Source organism: Puntigrus tetrazona, chromosome 19, assembly GCF_018831695.1.
Source record: "Puntigrus tetrazona isolate hp1 chromosome 19, ASM1883169v1, whole genome shotgun sequence".
NCBI classification, from domain to species: Eukaryota; Metazoa; Chordata; class Actinopteri; order Cypriniformes; family Cyprinidae; genus Puntigrus; species Puntigrus tetrazona.
Window position 1 is genome coordinate 13,937,662 of NC_056717.1, and position 25,094 is coordinate 13,962,755.

The 25,094-nt window shown below is 36.4% G+C and overlaps 1 protein-coding gene across 1 annotated transcript in view; it reads right to left on the bottom strand.

Annotated features, from left to right (window-relative positions):
- The window catches only part of csmd3b (CUB and Sushi multiple domains 3b), a 332,481-nt gene that overhangs the window by 277,823 nt on the left and 29,564 nt on the right, over positions 1-25,094 (bottom strand). Inside the window, 1 exon segment of the mRNA XM_043218230.1 lies at positions 7,559-7,781. Coding sequence (XP_043074165.1) covers positions 7,559-7,781 — 223 coding nt within the window.

Sequence of the window (25,094 nt, forward strand, 5' to 3'; positions counted from 1 at the left end):
TTACGCACACTTAAAATGTCATTGGTGGTTGTTCTCAACAGATCATACCTATTGTATCTAGTGATTTATCCACTACATAAAACACATGTATCGCGGTAGCCTCATATGAAATGGAAACCAGCCATAAACCTTTTACCCCACTCCAATAAAGCACCAACCCCTAAAAAAAAAAAAAAAAAAAAAGGGGGAAAAGAAAGATCCTGATTTAGTGGATAATAATGAAGGCAGTCCCTGCAGCCAAAGCCAAGGGCAATGTGTTGGAGATGAATACACTGAAAGTGTAAAGTCAGGGGAAGGGCGTAAGGGACAAGTGCAGTAGTGAATGATCACAATAGACCAGTGGCTCGACCACTTCAGCTTTGACTGCATGCCAGCCTGCTCCCTCTTGATTTATGTTGTTTTCACAGAGAGTTGCGCCACAACGAGGTATAAATGCACCGGTCTGAATGCTTTACTCACAGACATCTGCAAACTTTAATAGACAACGACTACGCTCCAAAATCTGATAGTTATAATTTGCTGTGGGTCACGCAAACATAAAAAATCTGAAACACAGAGAGCAGACAAATATAAATGCAAGAGACCGTAAGGAAAGGCTAAAAATACACTAGTGGTGCAAAGTTATTTTAGGACCACAAGAAAATTCACAGAATTTGAAAAAAAAAAAGTCCCCTCAGATTATTTTCTTTTGAATAAAGTCTGGCCTTTTATCTTCTGGATTTACATCGGTACGTATGTTAAAATATTCATTTAAGGAAATTCATCCTGCATTATCTGTGCTTTATTAACTAGGTAGATATATGCACTCATAATAAGAGCAACAAATGTAGCCTTGCCATCACTGGAATAAAGTATATTTAAAAATGTATTAAAATTAAAAATATATTTTAAAAGAAGTATATTTAAAAATATATTAAAATTAACTATATATATATATACAAAATAACATATTGTAGTTTTTCCTTTTATCAAATAACAAAAAAAATGAATGGTAGCATGTGTCACACCTACTATTACGATGGACAGAAATGATTAGGGATCATATTAAACTGAATAATCCCAAGTCCAACTTAATTTTAATAGCTGCTCTTTTTGGTTTGTGGAGAAAGTCTGAGTTTTAAAGGTTACGGTATGTTTTCATACTATATTGAGCTCTTTTATCTCAAAAGATCAAGGAAAATTTGATTCCTCCTGATATGACCTCATTAAGGAGTTATTTCTACCTGATCCGACCCTTAAAATCCCCTTCATTAGTAGAACCTAATGTAGTCAGACTGATTCTGTCTAAGTAAATAATGTTTTTAACTTGAATAATACCAGTTAATTTGGATTTTACCACATGAAACATATTTTTAGGTTACCTGGCAGCACATTTTTTACAGTCTACTTCTGAGCAGGAACTTAAGCAGGTGTGCATTGCGGGGTATTCGGCCACCTTATTCAACAACAGATGTTCATGCAATGGACTTCATCATGGTCAACAAGGCATGAAGACTTTCCACGCTGTTGGGCTAATACTGTTATTAGCTTGTGAAATGGAACTTTAACCGCTGCTGCTGCAAAATGAGAAACAGGGTGAGAGTGAGAGAGAAAACAGAAAGTGGAGAAAATACAGCATTTGGACACTTAAGTCACACTCTGTTTGTGTAATTGTCACCAACAGACTGAAATTTAAGTCATTACTTTCTGAAAATCTTGACATCTGCCCCAGCTGTTACAGCATGTTCAGGGCAATTCGTGAGAGAAGAAGCAACGTCTCATTTGTAAACATGATTCAGTTGTAACAGTTAGCAGCTGACAAGAAAGGAATTGACTTATGTTTTGGCCTGTTTGTCACAAAACGCTATCATGTGATTTCAGAAGTCTTTCGATTTAGTGTAATATGTCGACAGGACAACATTTCTGATGCTTTTTGAAGCTCCAATCCACTTTTGCTTTCACTATATTGAAAAGAGTGGCCAAAAGTCTTTAAGATTCAGAGGATTTTAAATTTTGGAGGGTAAATATTATCTTACAATGTGCCCAAATACTTACTTTTGAGACCACTATATATACTATATATTTGAACTGATAAATAACATGATACCCACTCCATTTAAACGTTTGTGGCCAGTTGTTTTTATGTATTTTTACTGTATTGTAAAGGAACACTCCACTTTTTTTGGAAATAGGCTTATTCTCCCCCAAAATTAATAAGTTGAGTTTTACCGTTTTGAAATCTATACAGTCGATCTCCGAGTTTGGTAGCACTTTTAGCATAGCTTAGCATAGATCACTGAATCAATTAGACCAGCAGTATAACATTCAAAAATGACCAATTTATTTTTTCTATTTAAAACTTGACTCTTCTATATTTATATTGTGTACTAAAAATGAAAATGAAAAATATAATTCCTAAACATATCACTACTTTTCAGTTTCCCATGGTCTTAAGTGTGCTTAAAGTGCTATTAGCAAACCTGCAGATCAGCTGAATAGATTCCAAAATGGTATAAATCAACTTATTAACTCCGGTGGAGTTGGAGAATGAGCATATTTATAAAAAAAGAAAATGTACATTAAACGTACATTTATTATTTTGAAAGTTTTATTATGTATTTAATATCTAGTAATGTATTATTTATTATTTATACTTCTTGGTTCAAAGGGTTTTTTCATCATATAACAAAAGGATGATGACAAAATGCATCACGGTTTCAGAAAAAAAAAAAAAAAAAAAAAAAACTGTTTTCACCATTGATATTAGGATAAATTAATCAGCATTCTAACTGCTCTTTTGATGCTGCAAAGTGGAGTAATGGCTGCTGAAAATTCTGTTTTGCCAGTATAGGAATAAATTCAATTTTAAAATATAGTAAAATAAAGTTTCCTATATTTTTAATAACATGTAATAATACACACACACACACACACACACACACACACACATTTATATATATATATATATATATATATATATATATATATATATATATATATATATATATAATATATACACACACACATAGATTTATATTATTAATTTGTATATATAATTCATATTATATTATTTAAATATTGATGAAATTATTGGTCAGCATAAGAGATCTTTCAAAATAATAAATAAATAACTCTGACCTCAAACTTTTACTACCGCATATTAAAAAAATAATCAATAAATGCACTTACTGTCATTCAAGCTACTGTATGAGAGTTTTGTTTTTCCAGAATACAGCTGTACGTGCAAAACACCCCTCTGAGCCTTTGCTGCACTTTGCACATTTACCACAAGATGTCAGTAACCCAAGCTCAACAGTGCAATAGATAGAGACGGAGCCAGAGAAAGAGAGAGAGCCCTCTTTCCCTCTACTGTGGCTTTGCTCTTGGCAGAAAACACTGCACAGCAACAGACCAGACTGCTACTCCTTTACATCCACTAGATAGGGATAAAATGTAGTCTGTCACTCTCTCTCCCTCTCTGGCTATTCAAAACAAGCCACTTGGTATGTCAGACATCTTTCGAGAAGCCACACGAATGACGTGTCACTCGCCTCTTCCAGGCCATGGGAATGTAATGGAGTGACAGACTGTATTCTGAGCCTAAAATCGATAATAGTAACCTAGGGTTGAATGAATTTCACCCTGAATTCCTAGAAAGTGTAATGAGAGCATCTGGGTGAAGGGGAGAGGTTAGTTTGCGGGTTTTACAGCCGCACAGATGATGAACTGAATGGCTGCGGTAAGCGTTAAATCTGAAAGCAGTGCATTTAAAGTGACAGTACACAGTACAAAATGAAAATTCCGTTTACACCTTTGGGGGGCCAGATGGTCTACAACTACAACAATTCATGGTTCTAGAATGTCATAGTAAATGGCTTTGGTTAAACAGACATTTGCGCCTGGAAAAAAGGAAAAAACTTTGTTGTCAAAGTAAATCCCCATTTCAACTGGCAGTGCAACTATACAGTGATGAGCAGGCGTGCATGCTTTTATAACCAACTCACACAGTCTTCCTGTATTCGCATGCATTCGCATCTCATGCATATGTATGAGTTAAAGACACAGGGATGAATTTGCTTTCAATCTCAGCGCCTCTTGATTTTCACATTCCGTCCATGCATCAGTACAGTGCTCCTGCGCTGACACCTCGATCAGACGCCAAAACAAACGGCAAATGATTTATGGCGAGGGGTAGCTTTGAGTGACAGGACGGGGATGAATAATTGCTGGTGGCTGCTCTCGCTTCCTCTGTCCCATCCCCGCTACATGCTGATGACTAATTACATTGCTAGCTCCACGGGCTAAGCGTCTGCAATTACACCTGGCTTCACTCAGGGGGTCTCTTTCACAGTCTGACACACATAGTGACACCCGGCGTTACTACATGAACCGCTCGCAGCCCAGCAGCCACATGTATGAGTGCTTCCTGCACAGATGGAGGGGGTGCGAGGAGAAGAAAGAGAAGAAAATATACAGTATCTCAAAGTGAAGGTGAAAGGGAGCACAATGGAATAAGATGAAAGACTGTTGCTCCCTATTATTTCTCCATTCTTGCAGAGAAAGGGAGACTCTTAGGATATATAGGATATCTATATATACATACATAGATACATATTAGAGAGCATACACTGAGAAATCAGCAGCAACAATGAATATATATATATATATTTTTTTTAAATGCATAAATTAAAGTCTTTTTTTAAGCCTTAACAACTTTCTCATATCCTCAACAACCAGGTCATATTCTTTGATTCTGTTTACCAAGAAAAAAATAAACATTGAAATTTGTGCACTGAATAATTTAGTGACTCTCTTTCTATAGCAAGCAATTATTATGAGTATGAGTATTACGAGCAAGAATTTGAATAATTCACTGGATTGATTCACTGAGACCGGTTCTTGACAAAATCGCAACTGCATCTATTTCCAAATACGAGATGGAATTTACAATAGAAAAAGAAAAGTAGCTAAATTATCACAATGACTTGATGGATCAATGCAACATGTCTATGAAATAAGCTGAGTGGGATCATCAAAGGTCACCTCTTATTTGCCATTATTGTCAGTCTTGGTCATTTAAAAATAACTAAGTAAATAAAATAAACATTTCAGTCAACCATTATGTATAAGACATGAGTTATATTTTCACACAGAATACCAGATGTTTGTGCAATTACAGTTAGGGGATGTTTAATTGCCTGCCAACCAAATGATCATTTAAACCCATTTAGAATTCATTTTGATACTTCTGAGCAAAGCTGTAAATGATTCAGACAGATCCGTACATATTTGAAGATTAATCACTGGTATTTTTAGATGTCAGGTTCAGTCCCTGGCATTGTTAGTTTATAATTCATTTAAACAGCTCTTTTTAGATTCCCAGCCAGGTCACATTAATAATCATTACTGATGTAAAATCAGAACGGAAGGCATCTATCACCCATCAAGATCTGAGGTTTGATCGCCCACACGTTTTTCATAAGCAAGAAGCGAAGAACAAGAACACAAACGAATGAACAAGCAAACCTGCTGTGCAAAAAGCACCGACATGACACTCCCAACATTTTATATAGGTCAGCACACCCTCTGTGCGCTCGGACAGAGATGCCTCGGGGGGTCATTAAAGTCTAAACGAATCCTGATTCAATTCAAATCATTACATATGGATACATAGGTATACGAGGACATGTAAATCGCGATGAGCTTTAAGGCGCAACAAGGTATTCCTGTCATCTTATTTTAAACAGACAACAGGGAGAGAGAGAAACAGAAAGAGGGCTCGGCCCCTAATTGCAGTGCATAATTTATAACGGCTGAATAGCAACATACAATTTGTCTACGATGCCAACGAACATGGCGATGCAAGGCACAAATGTAGTGCCGGCAGAATCCTGCATTATTTACGTCTTGAACTGTTTAATTAAGCTCTGTCATTATTCCTCCTTCCTCTTCTCCACACATACCCTCCACTAATATCTCCTCCACGCAGAGGAGCGAGAAAGAGAGAAGGAAGAACGAGAGGAGGAGAATGTGTAAGCAAATGTGAGGCTACTATTTTGATATATATTTAATATATTTCCATTATTAAATTATATTTGATATAATAAATTAATGAATAGAGGTGGTCTTTATGTGTGATCCGTTAACTGCAGTTTTGAAACACACACACACACACACACACACACACACACACACACACACACACACACACACACACACACACACACACATGCAAACACAAAAATTTATAGTTTAAAAATTGTGTATATTTAAATTATGTGGATGTGACTCAACGTCAGCCATATTTACTTATTTATTATTTATTTACTTATTTACTTATTTATTAGGTATTGACTTAAAGAGTGTACTTAAAGTGTTCCTTTCATTAATTTGGTTTTAAAATGTAAAATAAATATACTACACAATACAAGTTTGTAACATTACGCACATTATTTAAAGTAAATGATAAATTAATGAATACTTTTTAAAGTAATATTGTCCAAGAAACATCAATATTTAGCATTTTACATTATATGGGCCGGCAATGCATTCCACAAGGAAAAGACAGAGCGGACTGCACTATGTCAGCTGGTTAACAGCTGGGATCTGTCAGGTATCGATCCATTCCGCAAATGGGACCACAAATCCCTTGACACCAACCTTTACTTCATTGCCTAATGCATAATACACGCAGACAAACATGTATGCATCTCTAATGCACTAACGCATACACACATAAATCTGTCACACTGCTGAATTATTTAATATTAACTAGTAAAGAAAAAACTTGAAGATATGACACATTTATATTCATTAAGCTAAAAGCTGCTGAAAAAAGAAAAAAAGAGACAGACATAATAATAAATTTGCATCCCATTTTAGACTTTTAGACTAGGTTTGTGACACAGCGAAATATATTCACATGAAAACATTATTCCCTAACAAACACATGCAATGTTTTGTGTATAATTCCCGACAGTCATGTTCACCGTATTGTCCGGCTCTGACCATAAACAGCGTGTAAAGGAAATACCCACAGTTGAAATCCCCCTTTGTAATACCTGCAAAGACAGTAACCATTGACCCTTTATGTGCACAATCACACTGGTGTTGTTTTTGTGATCTTAAAGAGTATTGGTAGGGTGGTTTTTGTTATTTCCTTCACAGAGAATTTGATGTTATAAATCCATTCAAAGCCCTACAAATGTGCCTTCTTAAATTATCGGCTTAACCGCGAGACATTTTTATGTACCTACAGTAGGTATGTAGCTTTAAATGGCGGAGAGTCGATTGTAAAGGATAGAGAAGAGCATCTAACAATGGCCAAGTTAGGAAAATAGTGCTTAATTTTTATTTTTTTTGTGCAATTATCCAGGGAGAGTTCTTGGCAGGACTTTCTCTTGGCATCATATTCAAGTTGCTTACAGGCAAAGTGTAAATTATACTCTGCAAAGTGCTTCCTCTATCCTTCCATGATCAGGTATGTCTGTATTAACTGTCTCACATTAACTTGATACAGTTAGGGTGCAGTTATTTACTTAAAGTTTTATGCAGTTCAGTCCTTACAAGCAGCACTCACCTTGTCCTGAAGTTAGCTGGGTGCGGGTGTCCATCGTAGAGGGATAAAAAGTCATAGTCCTCCTCCACCGCAAATGACTGAAAGACTATTTGAATTCGGTTGCCCTCCTCTGCTACAATAACCCACGTACAGTTTGCCCCGTTCTGATATCCATATGGAAAACCAGGACTTTCAATGGTCCCATTCCTTCCTTTTAATGTTCCACCACATGTATATATGAAACCTGTAAAGCAAAAACAAAGAGTGTTTACTATTGTCAGCAGTATATGACAAAATTATAAACACCGCTTACATTTAATGAATTCACACCACATTTTGAAACCAGAAATATTTGCATATTAAAAATATGTATATTTATATTATGGGAGGGAGATGGTTTATGAGCACGGAAATGGTTTATGTGTACAGTATATATACTAATAATAAAAAAAAAGTAATAATAATATAACTATAGCAATGCAGTCCTACTTTAGTCATCACAATGAATTGCACACAAATTTGATAAACACCGGTTTATGCACACTATAATTTCAAAGGCAACAAAGACACAGCGACCACGTCTCATACCGAAACGCAACAGACAGTTATAATCACACGAAATGTGTCAAAATTAGTACCAAACATTGAAAGTCTTGTGACTAACCATGACAGATCAAGTTTTGAAATGAAAACGAGTGAACTTGAATAAACACACCCTGTAACAATACATCCATAAAGTTGATTTGAGGATGATTGGTCTGATGGTTAGAAAAGTCTGGACATTCCTGGCAGTTTTATTAGCCATTGTGAAACCGTGACTTATTTTGAAGAGGACCTGTCTCACAAGCTTTCAGTGGAATTCAATAACATATTGAGTGAAGGAAAGCTTGTTTGTATAATTAAAGAAATCTTCAATTAGAAGCTATAGTCATGAGGCCAATGGAAATTCTGTATTATACACCAAGGCACTGTTTCTCTGCTGACAGTTTTCATTTTAGGATAACTCTACATCATACAATAATAATAAAATAATAATGGTTCCCCTAACAAAGAAGGGCACTGTGGGTTAAAACTAAATTATACTTAATTTTATGACCTCAACATTATAGGTTTTACTCTGAATAAAATACTTGATCCACAGAAAACAATTGTACACTTGATGTTGTACATGGTTGGCAGCTAGGCAATAAACTGGTATCTTTGAGCTTTGTAAGTTGGTAATTTATTGCCACGTTGTGAGAGAAATTGATCTGGGTATGTCTCAAATGGACCGCCATCTTGCCTCTCTTACCCACGAATCTAACAAAGGAGTGACTCAAGCCACCCAATTCCCTGAATCCAATCTGATGACTAATGAATCAACTGAGCCAGCTCTATCACATATTACAACGCAAAACCTGAGCAGATAACATCTGTTTGGAAGACAAAGTCTGTCCAGATCTAATCAGCTGTAAGCTGGGACAATCATTTGGAATAGTTATGGGAACGTGGCCACAAGAAACCATTTTAACCCAGCATTCACCTTGCTCACATCTATAAGGCTTTTATAATCTGTTGGCATCCATTAGCTTCTAAGTTTTAAGGTATCTGCTCAGAAAGAGGAGCACATGGTTTCTCTGGCCTTAGGCTTTACAGTAGACTTTAGAAATCATGACACATTCAAGTGAATGAGTTTAAAGTGATAGTTCATCCCAAAATTTAAATTTTGTCGTCATACCTGTTTGTGTAAATAGAGCGATTAATCTGTTGACACAAAAAATTCCAAAAAGCATAGAATGCTGGCCACTTTATGCATTCACCTGTCACAGCTTTAATTATACACCGGCTATCAGACTCTGACGTTGTATGACCAAATAACCTTATATAGTTCATACATTAGATGGTTGACTACACAGTGCACAGTGTATATCGTGAGGGACAACACTTTTATTTTGACTCTTTTGTCAAGACTATTCATTGCATATTTTCAAAACCCTGGGCATGTGTAAGATCTGCTTCCTGCCGCCCCTTATTGTTCAGTGGCCCGTCAGTGATTTGGTGTGAAGGGTGGAGGCCCTCCAGGCTCTAATTGCACCATAAGCTGCCATGGGAAATTAGCACCAATGTGGTCGCCAAGGAGTGTGAGGAAGATGCACTCTACCACGCACACACACACACACCCACATGAACAATGATTAGTTTCGGCAACTCCTTAGATTAGAGCAAGAGGACAGACCGTGTCTGTGAGGATGAAAGCCAGTCATACGGTCAGTTTTGTGGGTTGTAGATTTGTTGTGACAACGTCCAATGGGTCTCACTCTTGAAAATTACAAGACAAAAGAAAGATCTAGCAGCTAAAGCTTCTTTACACAGACTGCAAGGCAATGATTCACTAAAAGACAACTTAACTAGGAAACTATTTTGTTTGTGCAATCTAACAAAATGCATGGCTAAAACTATACATACATATATATATATATATATATATATATATATATATATATATATATATATATATATATATATATATATATATTCTGTACGAGCATACTGTCATATTTGAAATCCCTGATATTCAGTGAAAACTCATTATTGTCCATGAGTGCTTAATCATAATACCTAATCAAATTAATACCTGCATATCGGTCGTAATGAATTTGCAGAGGCATTTCCTAAATCTGAATGACTTTCAAGGCTGATAAATCACTTTCAGAAGCAATTCAATTTACTCGCATTGACACCGTGTATGAAAGAACGAAAACATATTCATTAGGGGAAAACGAGATCCACCAAAAGCAAGTCAAGGCAACAGGCAAGACGTGATTTTGTGCATCAAAAAGACGCAATAACAAGTAAACGACGTCAGTACATCAGCTCTGGCGATTTCTTTGTGCATGCATAGTGGAAAATCTTTATTAAATCATGACCTAAGTTAAATCAAAGCCATAAAACGCATACAGAGAACGATGATTTAGCCTGAAGTGGCATTTACTGTTACTGCAATAGTTTGTGTTTATGATGCAATTAGAAATGCCACACTTATTTCAGCATCACATGTAATGTATATTTTATTATGCATCTTCGCAGTGAGCTCGAATCAGGTTCTAGGACATGTGAGAAAATACTGTGCACAGTTGTTATTAAAATATCAGTGAGTATTGTAGACAGTTAGAAATTGTGTGATGCTATAAAAACACAAGTACATATCGTTTTTCATTGCTGGTTTTAACAATTGTGGTTTAACAGAAGCAACAAAATAAGGAACAGCTGTTAGCTACTTATCTTGTGTGCCTGCAAGTACACTTTTATCTAATTTTGTTAGTTTTTAAAGGTAGATTAGTGCACCTCTAAGCCACAAAATGTGGGATAGCAAGGGATGTACCTTGGTTATCTTCAACAAGTAATGAAATGTAGCTATTTACAGACTAGCGCATTAGCTAAGCAAGTTTCAAAAGAAAGCTAAACTTTTTAAAGCTAAACACACTACTTTAATCATCATCTTATGTATAATTTTTCAGTTTCCAACGACCCATAACAACACATGGCACTAGCCATGCTAAGATTAGCTCATAGAGTAATGCAGGTTAAAGAGAAGTAAATGCTATCCACAGAGAGCTAGTTTTCCATTGATGAGGAAATAAATCTCCAACATTGCGAGCGTGTCCCCCTTATGCGAGTCCCCAGAGATGGAAGACAGCTGGAAGATTGTCCAGTTCCCACCGTTACTTAAGTAACAAGATTAATACAGAGATTTTAGCCCACTCCATCTAATACGCAGGCTAAAAGAGCTCAGCATAGCATCTGAGAAGCTGCTGATAAAACAAACTGACATGCCTATAATGAAAAAAACCCCACCTAATTAAGATTTACTATTTATCTCTCTTCTCTCCCTTAAGGGGCTAATTAACATGGGGGATAGAGGAGAAGTGTAGTAGAGCTGGCTATGTGGACTTAAGGCACCTACACATCTCCAGCAGTACAAAAAAGCAACCACAAGCCTACCTACATTTTGTTTTCTCTTGCCATAGTCGAGGTGATCATCAGCTTAGAGAGAAAAATGTTGAATCATCTGACCACCTCTTCCCATTACAAACATTAAGCGCTTTTTTAAAGTTTAATATTGAGTAAGTGTATGGCTTGAGGGAACGATCTCAAAAGTTTTTTGGTGATTCATGTTGTAGGGTAGAGACTTTAAGGAGTGGATGTAAGCTTCTTATAAAGAAGGCGCTAAAATCTTGACTCGCATAAACACCATGCAACTTCACTTGAGCCAGTGATCAAAAGGAGATCACTCACACTAATGAAAAGTTTGGCATGTCGTAGGCTTGAGCAGCCTACGCATTGCTGAAATTAAACTAACCACATATTCTTTAATTTTACAAAGATTTAAGAAGCTGTCCGCATAGAAATATTTGTTCAATATTAATTGTTAGTGTTGGGCAACGATTTATTGTGATTAATCACATCAAAAATATGTTTTGTAGTTGTTTATATAATATATGTGTGCATATTATGTATATTATTTACGTGTATGTATATACATATAATTTATATTACATAAAAATATATTTAATATATAAACAGTGTATTTTTTTAAATATATACATACATGTGTGTGTATTTATGTATACATAATAAATATACAAAGTAGACACGCATATATTATGTACACAAAAACTTTTATTTTGGATGGAATTAACCAATCCAAAATAAAAGGTAGTCATTAGCTTGTCATCTTAGCTGGTAGACCATTTCAGACCAGTCCAATATCATGACCACCTTAGACCAGCTAGAAACCAGTTCTAAAACACTGCTTCTAATTGTTTTGGAACATATTAGCTGGTTTAGGTGATCATCTAAACTGGAAGACCAACTAACCCTGCTATCATCTGGTGGTCGGGAAGCTAATAATGTCCGACTTGGATCAGCTAGAGATTAGTTAAATTGCTTAAAAAACTCTGAAAGCTCTATTTTTTTAATTTGTTAACTGTTTCTACCTTGTCTTGGATGGACATTAAATGAATCTGGATTGTCAAGAAGTGATGGGATCTGTACTCTATTTGTAGAAATACAGAATATCTGTGTTTATTATTAATTGCACCACACTGCTAATTGCTCATTATATTACAGAAATAGAAGCATGTCTTGCTCTTTTCTCAAGCTGTTTGTTGATCCTGACACTACGTCGACGTTCATACTGATTACTGAGGTGTGAGGAGAGGCGGTATGCTTGTCTTCTTGTCCAGGTTCTGCTGGCAAAGGTTTGTGTCTCGTTTTTACCTTGGCAGCTGGCCACTCTTCTCTTTTTCTCTGTATTTCACTTGTGCTTCCTCCTGCCACCCCATATTTACAACAAAGGCTGGCGCCACCTGGGTCAGCATTTCCACACCACATCTTTCTTACCCCTGACAATGCAGCTGAGTAGTCTGGCAAGACTGTGGCTTTAAAAAAGAAAGAAAAAAGAAAGATCAAGCTCATTTTTACCTAAGCTCAAGCCAAGACTCCTCTTAAACAAGACCTATTGGTACCATGTTGTATCGATTTGAATCCGCTTTAATTCCTTTTGAGAGCATTTAGGAGTTTCTGCAGTCAAACCAAATAAGAATAACAAGTGAATGAGTACAAGTACAATATGGTAGGGGATCGATAATGTTTAAATTCCGACAGTTCAGTTGATGCACTTGAAATTGTTTTAAATAAAGATTTTCAATAGTGCTGTAAAACATATATTTTAGTAAATGTAGACTGAGTTGGAATGTTCATAAAATAAAATATAATGATTTATAAAACCTTGTAAATTTTTGGTTAATACCGGAATGCTTCTGATATTATATTATATTATATTATATTATATTATATTATAATATATTATATTATAAGAATAAAAATACAATTATATTTAAATAATACTAAATACAATAAAAAAGAGTAAATAAAAAGTGAAAAAGTGTACACTATTATTTACAAATTGAATTAATTATTATTGATATTATTTTAAAAACACCATTACCCAGACCTTAATCCACAAGTAAGTCTAAATTCGCTAACCTGCCACAGGTCTTTGGATGCCAGATTATTATTAAACCTTGAAGAAACCTTTTCTACAGATAAATGAGATTTCTAAAGGAAGTGAGGCTTTCCCTTTAATGAATTATTAAACTGCATTCCCCAATGGCAAAGTCTTCTTAAAAGGAAAGGTCAGATGAAAGGAATATTTTATTCCCATTCCTTGCTTCTAATTCTCAGCAGACCTGAAACAATTGCCGCTATCAGAATGAGTGAGAATACTCCCAATTCAAAGACACTTGGAAAAAAGTCACGAATCAGAGATATTGCTGCCACATCTAAAAATCCAATCACCAAGAAAGCATTTTAGGCATTAAACATGCATACAAAGCCTGTCTCCAATATTACCCATTTTTTTGTTTCATGTTAAATATAATTTGCACTATTGCTAATGATTTGCCCTGCACAAAGTATCGACTGCATTCAAATTCAGGCAGCAGATTATATTGTGGTATACTTGTTCTATTAAGTATTCATATAAGCCACACATTTGTGTGCTTAAAATATTATTTTTGTGCTTAACTGGCTATTTGATCCATGTAAGAGGTATTACTAGAGAAAGTGGTAGACAGCAAGCACACTAGATTTTGGTGTGACATTTCTATAACCCTGTATAAAACGTACCCAGTGGCAAGTTTAAACACCTATAAAGGTCTATAAAACTAGATCGTTCAGCACCATTTGTGGTTCCAAATAACTGTGGTTTAAGGTATAGGTGAACTGAATCCACCAGTCAAATCAAAGGTGTCCCTTTTAACAACCAAAACAACAACATTTAATTATTCACCTGAAGGTGTTGCTTTTTCCATATCCCTTCTTCGTATGTTATAGTCCTACCAGAATATGTCTATTATGAAGGTGTTTATTAGACTTTTGTGTTAGGTGCATCTGCCACTTATGGTTTGTACCTAGATGACATCCAGGTTTCATGGGAAGAGTGTCCTGAGTGGATGGGGGCATGCTGTCTTCTCAATGCTCTAATATAAAAGCAGTATCCTCAAGGTAGGACCTGTGATTCAGAGGATAGATGATAAGATAGATTGAAATGTTCACAGCTGTTTTTAGACCAGCTTGACATCCTTGCACAGTTAAAACAAGTTACCTTAATGTTCATTCATGTTTATTTCAGGCTATAACTAGTAAAGAGGAAGAGATGATCGGTTCATCTGTGCCGCCTGAACTGACAAATTAAAGAGCCACAACATGTTATTCATTTAAATTTATACAAAAAAGTACAGAATTTGAAAGCTGAGACCTTCTTTTATTCCTAAAGTACCTGCTCTGTCTTGTCTGTCGGCACATTGTCAGTTTCCTTCGTCTTTAGTCTAGAATTGAATTGGAAATTGACAAGGCATATTCAATTCTTAATAGTGAACAATGTAAATGATAGTGAGCTCCATTTTAGTTCCTGTAAATGTAATTTCTGGCCTATGGCTGTACTGCTCAAGTGTCACTGATGCTAGGCCGCTCACCCCCCTCTCGCACCGGAACACAATCTATTCTGACACATGTCACTGACACACAAAGTGAGCTCCTCTACCAACGTATAGAATGGGTTTAACCCCTGCTGCCTTGCACAAAAAGACAATTTCTTTAGGCGGTATGAGTGAGACAGAGCGAGAGGCTGAGAATGATGACAGAAGAGCTCCCTTAGAGAGCATGTCGTTAGCATGAGCGGAAAATGGAGGGGAGGACGAGACGGAGGAGAACTGATCAAACTGTCAATCACAGGCCAGATAGCGCTGTTGGAACGCGGTAGCAAGGTGGCGTGAGAAATTACACGACCGTCACGAGAGGTCGTACATCACGTCTGTCTGGTAGACCGAGCTTTGTTTGTTGAGTGATAATTGTTAGGATTAAGCGTCTACTGTCACACAAATTAAGAGTGAAGACGCACAGTGGGTCACACATTTGCAGCATGGCATTATTCACGATGATGGTCTAAATCATGCATGTAATATGGATCCATTATCAAATCACAATACAAAACAAAAGCTTTAAGATTGCAGTGCATGGCGCTAGAGTTTCACAACATTAAGCAGCATTTTTAGCAAATTCAGTAATTTGATCAGTTACCAAAATTATGTTTTCAATCTTTTGGTCTTGTAAAGGCCTACGATTATTTTTTAGCAATATTATTTTATTTCTCATATTCTGTGATTGTCTTAAATTTAATTTTAATCAGAAGTTTATTCAAACTGAAATGTACAAGTTATGGTAACACTTTAGAACAGTGAACACATATTCACTGTTAACTATGAGCTGAACAAACCCCTAATTCATAGCTAGTAAAATAGTTGTTGTGTTTAGGTATGGGGTAGGATTAAGAAACTGAAACATGGTCATGCACAATAAGGCACTGATATGTGGTTTATAAGTACTAATAAACAGGCAATATGCTAGCAATATGCATACTAATAAGTAGTTCATCATTTTTCCTTAAAACAAAGCGCTGCCTAATTTATAATTAAATGCAAAAATGACAAAGAAAGCACTGTATTAATAAATAAATTGACAGCAGCATACATACTATATAATATTACATTTTACAATACAGTTCAGCAAAAAGGGTTAGCTGACAGTACAGTATGAATGTATACAGTATGGGTAATACATTCAAAATCAAGCTTTTATTTTGGATATGAATACTTCAGAATGCATGTTTCATAGGAATTAATTGCTTAAGACCTAAACTCCAACAGCACCTCCAGACAAGACACTTTAATAATTGTGTTTTATTCACAAAATCACACTTTTATTTGCCTATTAAAAACATTTAATCACCGATAGCACACACCTATACTCTAGGATAGGTCTGATGCTCCAGTCAGACAGGATGCATCAATACAAGGGAGCCTAGTGACTTTCCAATTCGCTGCATATCTTTGTGTGTGTGTGTTGTGCTGGGTGATGAGGATTAATTAAAGGGGCATCGGTTACATGTCGGGTCGTCTTGGCGGAGCTGATCGATCCTGATGGCTCCTCAGTCCTCTAATAACCCAGGCAAAACCCTCCAGCTGTCTTCCATGCACACACACAAATCCACACCAAACACCCTCTGCACCTGCCTTAATCAGCCTGCTTGCAGTCACACTCTCATCACGCTGTCTGTCTGACTGTCTGTCTCGTACACGCACTCACACACACATACAAACACACACACACACTCTCTCTGTCACAGGATAGTGGCTGACACTGGCTCATTAGTAAAGGTAGGCTTTGTAATGATCGCTAAACTAATCCTACACAACTTGTCTTCTGTGTTAGGAAAAAAAAACAGTTCTGGGGGATACTTAAGTATTACATAATAAATACAGTTATTAGCTGTAAACTCTGCATCTTCTGTGATAGAGAAATGTGTCTAATATATGGATGATTATCAAAATTAAAAAGGCCACAAGCCAGGATTTCTTTAGATGTTGACAGTTATATTTATATATATATATATATATATATATATATATATATATATATATATATATATATATATATATATATATATATATATATATATATATATATATAACATATATACATATATACAACATACAGTATAATATGAAAAATATATAAATACATGTACAATATTATGCAAGTATAGGGAAGTTCGGACTGCATCTCTTTGGTTTCTGCTACTTCAGTAAACCTCCCACTTTATTTGGGCTTTCATTGCAGCCGACAGATTGCTTTGCTCCAGACATTTCAGACATCCTCTTGCCCTCTTTCACCTCTGTTGTGTTATCATTTCCCTCGCCTCTCTTCTGTACAGTTACATCTCCAATAGTATCTTTCACACTCTCAGTCATCAGTCTGTACTCCCACTGATAGTTCTGTCTCACTTTTCTGGATTGTTAAAATCGCTCCATTAATGTCACCTTAAAAACACTTACGAGATATCTGAAAAAAACTGAGGGAAAGATAAAGGTGGAAAAGGTGCTAAAGAATGGAATCTTTATTTATTACCAAATGAACTAAACCTGTGAAATGTTGTTTCTATGAATTTAACATGAACCTCGAATCTTTTCTTGTCGCGAGCATGACCTTCACATAAGGTTGTCATAGAGCGGTGCCTTACATAATGCCTGTGCTCCTTGCAGGTATCAAATCAGTATCCTTTTGTTTATTAGCCCTAAATCTTAACCACTACACAGAACCACTAAAATGAAATACCCTCTGACAGGGTTCTGCTAAAACTCATGAATAAACCAGTGACCTTTACATCCTACACTCTACAAACTAAGCTATTTCTAACTCCTTGGATAGCATCATTCTCCGTCTCTCTCTCTCTCACACACTCACACATACAAATAATTCTGCTATTTTACTTTATTTTATTTTATTTTTTCACACATGTCATTTCCAACTTGAATGTGGAGCAAAAAGAAGCAATTGTTCGCGAATGCTGAAAGATGTTCAAGAAGCCCTCTTTGATTACAGGGATCATGACTGAGTAGATCCAAATGTGTGCTATATTTCAAGTTATCTAAAGCCAGAAAAAAAGTCTTTGTATAGCCTTAAAAATAAAGGTTCCAAAAATGGGTTATCTCAGCGCTGTCATAGAAGAACTATTTTTGGTTCCCCAAAGAACATTTCAGTGAGGAGCTTTTAAAATAAACTTTTTTCTTCTTCGTGGCACCAGACTCCACTAAAAATAACAAAGGTTTCCACAGTGATACCACAAAAAACTATTTTGGGTTCCCGAATGAGCCATTTGGTGAACCATTTCTTAGCGTTAAGGACATTTTAATAATCTCAAGAAACTTTATTTCCACTGCAAACATTCCTTTGTGTTATGGAGATGTCTAATGGATGTTGAATGTTCATCACTGAACCTCATATGCCAATAAGAAACTTATTTATAGAGATGTAAACCCAGTGTGACAACAAAAAATTATACAGCATAATGAACGATCAGTTTTGGTTAAATGACAAAAGTATAAGACTATGATCAATGTTTTGAACTGATTTAATCTTATAAGAAGTCACTTTAGAAGACTCAAAGAATATATCAGTCATATTCATAGCCAAAAGTCAAGTTGTATGGATTATTACTGTAAATAATGGCATAATTTTCATTCTTGCTCGCATTACCTCTTAAAAATAATGACAAGCTCAGTGGCACAAAGATTAAGGCTCATAGATTGTCCTTTAAGGAATTAAGATTTGCTAACTTTTGGTTACCAGCCCAGAACTACGAAAAAAAACAAAAAACAAACAACCCAATAAATGTATTCAGATTTTCCCCCTCCCTATAGATTTGCAAATGCAAAATACTACAACACAAGCAATTCATCTTAGAAGACATAAAGCGCTGCGACACAAATTCCTAAAGTCGGCCAGAAAAGTACAAGCTTGTACACAGATGCAAGTGTAAGAAAACCAATATATAGAAAGCCATATATATTTTTCTCTCAGGCAGGAGTACAGAAAGCCTCTTGATATAAACATGCTCAAGGAGGAGCTGCGAATGTGAAGGACACAGCTGGTTTCCTACTTTAATAAACCAGTGTCCTGAAGTAAGGTGGAACACAGCACCTGTATAACTTCACATTACCGCCGTCACCTCTGGCCTACTGTGCATCTTGACCAATTGAATTTTACTGCATTGGATTGTCTCTCCCTCTTGAACGACCCTCTATGACCTCAGATCCGATGAAGGAAAAGCCCCAGTGTGAAACGCGGTCTATATCTGGCTGTCTTTCACATCGAACAACATCCCTAGTTCATATCCTCTGAGGGTTCATGCCAGCCCGATATACCTTAAATTCCAGTATTTTAGGACAAGAACCCTTCACATATGCCTGCGGCAACCAGAGCGCGTGGAGCAATCTGGACTGCGGAGATTACATAATTAACACTATTTAAGGGAGCGGAAGGTCCCACACACAGAAAAGCGGAAGAGCGGAACTGCTTAGCTGCTAGAAAAGGTTGACTGCCGTAACATGAAGTTGGCTAACAATGACGGGACTCTAAGGGAGACATTCAAGGTGTCAAGTGCTTCTGAGCAGCTGTGTTGACTCAAGGACTAAAATGCTTATTGTGTATCTGTAAAAGAGACGTAAAAATAAAAGAACACAAAAGATGAGAGGCAATTGTGACCACACGAGTGACTCATTCCTTCAAAACCTCTGCTGAAAAATCCTATACACACTTGTGGAGACAAAAGCATCAACGTTTATAAGTATGAAAGTCTGAGATGCTGAAAGAAAAGGGGAAAAGTCTGTGAAAGTCTGTGTGATAAAAACTAGATATTCACATAAAAATTCTGCTCATTATACCCGTAATATACTATAAAACACTAAAAACTAGTGTATTAAATAAGTAAAAATAACTGTGTTTGTAACTAAAATAAATGAAAACATTTGATGAAAAACTTAATTGGACATGTTGCTTTGGCAACTAAATGAATTGCATAAGTTAAAGTTGAAGGACTAAAATTACTTAACATAAAACTGGAAATGTGTTAAAACTAAAACAACACAGAAACACCCAACAAACTGACTGAAATATACAAACTAATTGAATTTTCGTATAAATTCTATCTAAATAATACTAGAATAGCATCAAAGTTTACACACCTCATTATAATGTACTCTATATCAACATTAATTTGAAGGTTCGCTAAATAATACGTTTAACAGTGTTATTTAATTATTAGTGTTTTCAAGATTATTTTCAAGAGTTTTAGATAATGGGAAGGGTAACTTGATTGCAAAAACAGGGGAAATGCATGGCCCAATAGACCATAAGCCAAACAAAAAAATGTTGCAAGGCAAATACATGCCTTGCAATTTCACACTTCAGATAAAAGTCTTACATTTACTGTAGCTATCTGTCACTATGGTTACAGGCGTCATAAAGATACTAAATCAAGTCACATTTACATAAGAATGTAATTAGTGTGAAATAGAAGCCAACTATCCTCTTGAAATTAATCCAATATTATCGCGTTTATATAAATCAATGGCTAATTATGACCTACGCAATATGTAATGCATCCTATAGTTTATAATCACAGCATGAAGAGGGATTAATTAGGGGCCACATTTCTGCCTCCACCCCAAATTCTCTGCTAAAGCCCCATTTGATTTGAAGCACAACACCTTCGCGCAACTTCCCATGCAGAAGTACCGGGCAGTTTCTTTGTACGAAGAGAGATGAGCAAATTACAGTCATGGCTGAAATAAACACTACAGCGACTATAGTAGATGTTTCTCTAGCTCTGTTCAAAGGCACCATTAGAAAGAGTTTCAGTGAAAGCAGCTGCATTTACTCTTTTGATCCTGCTCAATTACTGGTGCGTCAGGGGAAGGCGGGCAAATAGCGGAACCCCGCTGAGAAAAAGACCTCAAGCGTCATGATAGTAGACCTGAGGGTTGGATAAACTATTAGGTTCCAGAGTCACTACGAGGTCATGGGCGCCCTGCAGTAAAAGCGTGTCCAGGTTATACCTCAACCTACCCGAGAGCACGGACTCTATGAGTAAGGCTGACAGACATTGTGCGAAATCCTGCTTTTTATTTACAGTGCGCATCATGACACATTCATCAACACTTGATCCACCGATGCCTACGCAGCTATTATAGCCGAACGCTACGCCTGTGGCTATCTGTTGCACACTTATCACATATTCAGAGCCTGAAGTCTTCCTGACATGTCAGCATGTCGTGAGGCTATTGTGGCTGCTTCATTACAGTGACTAACCTATGGCAGATCATTCTTACTGTAGGCTCAGTCTGTCACTGTAGGTCTGTCACAGCAGGGCACCGCTGATATGGGTGATCTTAAGGACTGAGCTCGTCTTTGAATGAGAAGGATTTGACACAATGAGATGGTGCAACACAAAGAGCTTCATTTCCATAAAGCTTTTCTTCACGAGAGTAGAAATTCATGCTTTGCAGCACATACCTTTTGAGCTTTGAATCGATTCTTTAGCTAAGCTAAAAATAGTTTCTGAACTCACCTAATACCACCCACGCAACTCTTCTGACCTTGGTTTCTGGCTTTCGTATGCCCTTCGCTCAATGTATCCAGCGCATTTGGAATCCACCAATAAAAAATTCTGTTCGGTAGAAAGTCAATTAATTATTTAGAAAGTAGCCGATGGTATGAATTCTGATATTTTATATAAAAATATATGAACAATATTCATAACGTTTCTAAACTAAAAATACAACACTATAACCTATAGTATGTAACTGGAAATTAGCGTAAAAGCGAATGTTTCCCAAGTTCGAATCCCGCCTCCAACCCCCATCTCTCACACACGTCACTTCCTGTCTTCTACACACTGGCCTATAATAATAAAGTCAAAATAAATAAAAATAATTTTAAAAATGAATAAATAAAGTAACTTTAATAACAGATGCAGTACTGATAGAACAGATAATGGCCCTATTCTACAACAAATGTTATAAAAGATGTTGTAAATTTTATTGTAAACGGTGCAGCTGAAAGTGCCAAACTTTCTAATTAGAAGTGGGTGTCCACCTACTTTAAGCCAAATATATAAATATAAATATATTTTTTTTTACATGATGCCGTTACTCAGCCCACTTTGATTAGCATCCTTTTAATATCAGCAGAGTGGGTGTGCGCACAGGCCAAAGGGTCACAACCGTAGCTCATGCGTTTATGCGTGTGTGTATGTGTGCGCATGTGACTGAACTGGGCTTGGAGAGGCTCTTAAAATCCAGAGGGTTTCTTCAATCTGTGCCCTTTCTCAGAACCGCCAGCCATGACACAGAATGGTCCATTTCCCCTTGTGTCTTGCTGACACACTTGAGACTAAAGGAAGAACCTGCTCAAAGCTCCAAATATTGATTCTTTTGCAGGTTGAAACGTACCATTTCATACTAGGCAAACAGAAGAACAGTCAATCCATTGAAGGAAAACCAAATCAATGCATCGTCATAAACTCATTCATACACTCTTTATTAACAAGAACAAAACATATAAAACAGACTTAAATCAATAACTGACGTGAAAAAGGACCTAAACGAAGATAATTCAAATGCATCAGAGGGGTAAATGAATAAAGCACTGAACACACACACACACACACACACACGCGCATGCACGCACACAATCACATTTCTTACTTCCTACAAAAAGCACCGAGCATTTAACAACCATTCAGTTCCTGCATACAGAAAAAAAATGAATGCATCCATCACTGTTGTGACTATATCCAATCTTAATTCTTAACAACATTAACACATTGCTCCAGATCACTTTAATGAATGTGGACTAATTGAAGGATTTGACTGCAGATTTGCAAGCGCTCATCATGCATGTCAAACACTCCAAAAATACGGATTTGAAGCCCGGATAAAATGGACGCGCAAAAACACTTCAAAGCAGCTGCTTTATCAAACTTATTACTTGCTCTTATCTTTTACTATCCAATCCCGCATCAGACACAAACGGGTGTGTGACAGAGTGTCTGTGTCATAAGGAGAATCCTTGCTACATAAGACACAAACACTCGCATGCTCGTATCTGCCGGTTGCTACGGTAACCGGGGCTGTGCCCATTAGCCTCGTTCACTGAAGAAAAAAAAGAGAGCAAGGCGGAAAGCAAGAGGGAAAGAGAGAAAGAAGGAGGGAAAGTATAAAGAACGAAAGAGAGAGAAAACGATGTAAACACTTATAGGAATAAAGGACGGTGGGAGAGATGAGGTGGAACTGAACCTCATCTGCTTCATGATAAAAACGAACCCAATTTTCTGCCATTTCAGGCAATTTGCCATGGAAAGTGAGGACACTTTTCATTGGCTTTTGTAATGTTCATAGGTGTACAACAGGTTTCTCGTCTCCTTTATATCTCTTTTATGGTGCGCAGCAGGACACTTCAAAAAGTGTTGATGGCAATCAAACATTAAAACGTCCTACAACAGCAATTGCTGATCACCATTATAAAATATAACTTTGCAGACCGATGTTTTGTCGACATCTCTTTATCGGCAAATTCTAGGTTCTAGGTAAATAATATTTTTTTGTAAACAAACACAAGGTGAGCTACAACAGACCAAGTAACTAAGACTTAAAACTACCCATATTACAATAGCAATGAAAAAAAAAAAAAAAAAAAAAAAAAAAACTTAAGACATAAGCAGTTTTCAAAAATGGAAACCACAGCAGATTTCTAACAAATCCTAACGAATCCCCATCGTTCATAAAGTTTTGCATATCCACCTCCACCCTTGTCCAATGAATAAAACATTTAGCTAAAGCACTGTAGTACTCGGCTCACTTGAACACATATTACACATATTTGAATCCATTCTGGAGAATTTTCCCCCACAGTTGGCACAATTAAAAAAAAATGTGAAAATAGTAGATAAATCCATTTGGGTCTCATAACTGGCAAGAAAATAATAAGAGAGAACGCAACCTGGGTGGAAACACCTGACAATAAAACAAGTTCAGCTTTTCAAAATAAAAGTCATTAACCAAAAACTGACAGAAATAAGTTAAACTAGTATATATTATAAAGATATCCCCCCAATAGCTGAAAATCTACTGACGAGCTCTTTTAGAACAGAACAACAACATTTGTTTTCTGCGATCAATATAAATGCTAACTCAAGTGCTAGCGTACCTAAATTCAAAAGCAGCCGAACCTTTTGATTCTTCAGTTCCTCATGAATGCTCCCCATGATGAACTAGATTTAGAAGCACACTTTTTTTTTTGTTTGGTTATTAAGCCTTTGCTCGGCTAATTCCATGCATATATTAGTGCAAAAAAGATCCTCTGCCTCATTATCAGACCGTCATCTCACAGAAAACAAACAGGATAGCTGTTTTATTCCGGTTCTTGCCACATTTCTCTTTAATCAGAAGATTACAGAAAAGGCACACATCAATGATTAATGTCTCTCGTCTAATTATTATAACAGCTAGCAGTTGTATTGACAGTATTTGCATGCCATCTTAAAGAGAGCCTGTTTTATTATGCTCTCCTGCAATTAGCCTATTGTGTAACGGCAGACTTAAGATAACATAATGAATATTGTTGTAAACACTTCTAGCAGGCAGGGTCATTTGGTTGATGAAAAGAAGAAAAAGGAACAATGGTTGCTTAGATATTTCTATTTTTCAGTGCATTGTGTTTAAGATTACGCTGAAGTCCATGGATTTAAGAAAAAGAATGAAATGAAAATTATTCTAATATAATAGATATAACCAAGCATGAAACATCCAGTGTCGCGGTTATAAAAAAAAAGAAGCTAATTTCCATTCCACACCTTTTTTGAGTTCGAGACCGGTTTCTCATTTTAGACCCAATAGGGCTTTTTCAACTGTCAGCATTTTCTATGAGCAATTGCTGCCTGGTGTCAGTTTTCACAGGATTCTTTGCACTGTTCAGTTTCTTTAAAGCTCTTGATCATATGACAACAAGTCTTTGTTGGCTGCGTTTTGTACTGCTAGACCAACTAATGCAATGTAGCCTATATACTGCCAACTCATCACAGCAACGTTCTGCCGAAGGCATCTAATGAGTAGTGCAT